Here is a 4,898-nt window from a genome sequence, read left to right as displayed (position 1 = left end):
CCTTTAACGTTGGGATAGGGATTCTTTCTCAACCAATGTGTGGTTATCATTGGGATGCCAACATCTGGAAAAGGGTAAAGCCCTTCAGAAGTGTATGGGGATTTCAAGGTATTAAATGCTTGGCTGAAAACCTCCATGGTCCATTCTGGGGAGTTGAAGTCAAAACTGAAATTGTGAAAAGCCCCAATCATAGCTTGGTCCCCTTTATCCTCAGGATTCCTCCCCCAACCTGATGCTCTTTGCTAACTTCTGATAGTTTTAGGGGCAGAAACAGGGTAAGATGGGAAGAGAGGAGGCCCACTATTTAAAGCCCTCTCTGGGCTGGGCCCAGTGGTTCACGCCTATAACCCCAGCACTTTGGGAGGCTGAGGCAGGTGGATCACCTGAGGTCAGGAGTTCGAGACCAGCCTGGGCAACATGGTGAAACCCTGTCTCTACTAAAAATACAAAAAAATTAGCTAGGCATGGTTGTGGGCTCCTGTAATCCCAGGTGCTTGGGAGGCTGAGGCAGGAGAATCGCTTGAACCTGGGAGGTAGAGGTTGCAGGCAGTCGAGATCATGCCACTGCACTCCAGTCTGGGCAATGAGAGCAAAACTCTATCCCAAAAAACAAAACAAAACAAAAACCCAACAAAATAAAGCCCCCTCTGTAGAGGATGCAGATTGCAGGCAGGCCCTTCAGTCCTTTTGCCCAAGCTTGTTTTTTTTGTGGCTTTGGGTGCCAACTTCCTTGTGCTCCAGAGCAAGGGTGTGGGCTATCTGGGTAGTGGAGAGGCCAGGAGGTGGTCTGTTGGGCCCTGCTGTCCTGGTCCTACAGCATTCTTCCTTGTTGGGCCCCTGGCATTGGACTGCAGGGTCTCTGTAGATGAGGGTGAAGGGAGCTCCTGGAAAGCTGGGCATGACCTGAGATTGGGGAGATGGAAGCAAAGAGGGAAGTATTAATCAGAGGCCAGCCCCAGACCAGTCAGGAAAGAGGCAAAGGAAGCTGAAATGGGTTGTTCAAATGACCCAAGAGGAAAGCAAGGAAGGGAGCTCTCTGGGGCCCTAGCGGTCAGCAGGGATGGAGGATTGGAATTCAACACGTAGTCCTTGGGTTCTCGTGGAAAGTCTTCCGTCCCTTTGTCTTTTGAAAATACAGTTACCAACCCTCCACTGCTAAATTTGAACTGGCTTTAAAATAATAAAAATACAAAAAGGTACAGTTACTTGGTTACTGAGTTTTGCTTTAGTTCGTTCAACCAGGGCACCATTCTAGAAGGGTGGGCCTTGGGAGGCTGCAAGTCTGACTTTCTGAACATCAGTTTTTAGGCCTGAGAAGTAGGAGTTGAGCTCTTGGAGGGTTAGACCTGGTAGGTGAGAAGCTTCTGTTCTCTCTCGTTTCAGGCCCAGTCCCAGGGATCCATCACCCTAAAAATCATCCCAGCCACCCAGGAGGAAGATCGCTTAAAGGGGAGCAAGGTATGGGGAGGTGGACCTGCAGTGTCCTCTCTCAGCTTGAGAGATGCAGCTCGCTGGCTGGGGGCTGGATCCAGTCCAGCCTCTTGAAACAGTCATTCGGGAACAGGTCATAGATCTGATACTAGTAATCTGTGCCCATTGAAGGACTTTAATTCTGTCACAAAGTGATTCATTTGTTTGTGCCCTGCCTCTTTCTAAACAGGATTTGACGCGGCTTACTAATAATAAAAGACGAGGTTATTTTAATTTAAATAGAAACTCAGGGCCATGAAGAGGAGGAGAAGGTACCAAGTGTGCTGAATTCTGAACCAATTAAGTAACTGCCATTTGTTTAATGGTTGCTGAGCCTGCCTTATTTGGTCACCTCCTCTGTGCCAGGCACTCTGCCAGATGCTGGAGACAGGGACTCTTGGTAGCTTCAAGGGTTCCTGGTGCAAAAGAGCAGCAAATCTTTCCTTGCTATGTAATAAGTGCTTTGTCAAGATTCTGTACAAAGAGTTACAGTCACCTTTGAGGGTGTCAGAGTGGGGGTGTTGGAACTGAGGCCTGAAGAAGGTAAAGAAGAGTAGGACCTTGGCGGGGTCTGCCCATACAGAGGCTCCCTGGCATTCTGGAAAGGAGCACATTAAGGGCGATGTGGTGGGGCTTTGCAGGGAGGATGGTGGTGGGTTTTGCTGGGGAGGTGGGTTAAGCCTATGTTCTGAATGGCCTCAATGCCTTGTTAAGGGTTTTGGCATAATCCTTGCTTAGTTTGGGGCCTCTTAGAAGCTGCCCCTGAGACAAGGATTTTAATGCAAATGGTTTATTTGGGAAGTGACCCCAGGAAATACCAGTACAGGACTGGGAAAGGGAAGACAGCTGATCTGACTAAGGGTGTGTTATCAAGCAGGTTACCACTATGGGCAGCTGGAACTTAGTCCTGCTGGGAACTTGGGGAACTGCTTCCTCCCCTGTGGAACACATGCCTCTATCATCCCACCCAGGGGCCCTGGGAGCTAGGCGATCTATATACCAACTCCTGCCAGGCTGCACCTGAGGGATTAATTCCTAGCAACTTCTGCCTGCTGGATTAGAGAAGAGCAGGCTCCAGTGGCCAGAGAAAGGAAGTCCTTAGGCAAAGAGATGCAGGTGCTGGCAATTGGAGGTCAGCCCAGGCTGCACTGGGTGGTCCAGCCCTGAGGCATATGGGAAGGCATCCCACAGCCCAAGGGATAGTCCCATAGGTTCTAATAAGCTCTTAAAGGTGTTTTTTTTTTTTTTTTTTTGGTGTGTGTGTGTGTGTGTGTGTGTGTTTTTAAGGATGGGAGTGGTACAGTTATATTTGTGTTTTAGAAAGCTCCCTGAGACAGCCACAGGGAAAGGGTGGAGTGGGTAGAGGTAGAGGTTGGAGGCAGGGAGGCCTGGTAGAAGGCTCTTGTAAAAGCCCAGGTGAGACATTATTAAGACCTGAACTGTGAGATGGTGGTTGATGAGATAGGAGGGCATCACTTTGATTTCACAGTGCATTTGGATCTGAGTTTCCTGGCAGCCAAGGCAAAAAGGATAGCATAATGAATTACATACTGTTGAGCAAAGAATGGAAGGAAGCATGCCAGTTTTTCAAGATTGATTCCCATACCTGCCTGTCAGTACTAAGAAGAGACGTTACAGCATCTGGCACAGAGGGTATGTCAGTCGATACTTCGAACAATGTGGATTTGTAATGGACTGTGTCTTCAATGACAGTTTTTTGCAGCAAGTGAAGAAATAATCTTTATATAGCTGTTTCTTATTTGTGCTCTTTGGTTAAATCCCAGGGCATAATATTTCCTGTTACCTGGTGGAAAGTGATTCTTTTTCGGGCAAGCGAATGTGGTCCCCATATGCAACTTTGAGGGTTCTGACTTGAGGAACCCTCTTTGAGGATTTGGTTTTCCTAAAGGACAAAATGAGTAAGTAGCCTGTCCCCCAGCCCATCCTTCTTGAGTATTTCTTCTTGATCCAGATGCTTGATTTGGGCTGGCCACTTAAGATTACACTCTTCTGAGTGCTTAGGACCCTGGTAACATCTGTGGCTGGTTAAGGGTATCTGTCCCCACAACATATGCCAGAAAGTTCTTACTGTTGTCCAATGAATCTTTTCTGGTTGGCATATAATAAGGAATACAGTTTGTATCTGTCTGAGGAAGACCCCGATTGCTTTTTTTTTTTTTTTTCTGTTTGCCACTGAAGTGATTGGGCCCTAATGGTCTGAAAATAGAAATAAATAAAATTAATCCATGCCACCAAATTATAGAAGAGAACAAGGAAGTGTGAAAAATGCTGTGTACTCACACCATCTTCTCCAGAGAGGGTGACTGTAGAGTAGAGGGGGGAATTGGGGCTTGGCCGAGTCTATGGCAGATGAGGCAGGATTGAGCTGTAAGAGGTGTGGGTGTCAATTACCCACTGAAAAGTGATGGTGAGGAGTCAGTAACAGTAGTTTTGTTGATATTTGTGTTCTTACCCAAACATCTAGATTACTTATATAACAGATGGCTGCTGCCTTCCATCAGCTCAGTTGGTGTGTCAAAAATAACACTTGAGTTAGAAATTGTGCTTGCCTTTACTTTTTGTTCCCAGGATTAGTTGTTGTTGTGTGTATGCTAAGAGGCTGGGGACAGCTGGTCAAGTAAATAAGGAAATACTTAGGTGAGAAAGAGATATTCAGTCACGGGGCCTATTAATTTTCTGATTCTTGATGGAATTCCTGACTATAGTATCCCAAATGGTTGAAGAACAGTTAAGAACGTATGTGCAGTGTTTCCAAGTAGCTTTCTATTCGAAAGGCCGCTTGGCCCTCCTAAGTGTGGGTGGTCGTTGTCATGTGGCCTTTGATGTGGCAATGACCTGTCTGTGCTCACGTGGGGAAGGGTCGCCTCACCAGAGCCCTCCTTGTGCAGGTGTTCATGCGTGCCCTCTTCCACTACAACCCTCGCGAGGACCGGGCCATCCCTTGTCAGGAGGTGGGCCTGCCCTTCCAGCGCAGGCAGGTCCTGGAAGTGGTGAGCCAGGACGACCCCACGTGGTGGCAGGCCAAGCGAGTCGGGGACACCAACCTTCGAGCCGGCTTCATCCCCTCCAAGTGGTTCCAGGAGAGATGGGTCTGGGGTGTATCGTGAAGGGCTGGTTCCAGAGTGGCAGAGGTGCAGGTACATGACAGGCCCCCAAGTCTCTGTGTCCTCACAGCCAGAGGGGCCTGCTGAGCGTTGTTTCCCCAAGGTAAGTACCAGCTGCACTTGTGTTTGGTCTTTTCCCATAACTAGTGGTGATGGCTATTTGAGATTTAAAGGAATCTATTGTGTGTGTGTGTATATATATACACACACACAAAATACATGTATATACACAAATATATATATATGTGTGTGTGTGTGTATATATATACATATATATACACGCACACATTTTTTTTTTTTTTT

The 4,898-nt window shown here is 47.4% G+C and overlaps 1 protein-coding gene across 1 annotated transcript in view; it reads left to right on the top strand.

Moving 5' to 3' along the window:
* LOC105524077 overlaps positions 1-4,898 on the top strand; it is a 49,793-nt gene that overhangs the window by 43,057 nt on the left and 1,838 nt on the right. The window contains exons 7-9 of the mRNA XM_011959196.1: positions 1,384-1,458; positions 4,380-4,580; positions 4,666-4,698. Of these exons, the coding sequence (XP_011814586.1) occupies positions 1,384-1,458; positions 4,380-4,580; positions 4,666-4,698 (309 nt within the window). The remainder of the gene's footprint in view (positions 1-1,383; positions 1,459-4,379; positions 4,581-4,665; positions 4,699-4,898) is intronic.

This window comes from Colobus angolensis, unplaced genomic scaffold (assembly GCF_000951035.1).
Source record: "Colobus angolensis palliatus isolate OR3802 unplaced genomic scaffold, Cang.pa_1.0 Scaffold486, whole genome shotgun sequence".
NCBI lineage: Eukaryota > Metazoa > Chordata > Mammalia > Primates > Cercopithecidae > Colobus > Colobus angolensis.
Note: the sequence above shows the minus strand (reverse complement) of the source record. Positions and strands in the feature narration are given on the sequence as shown.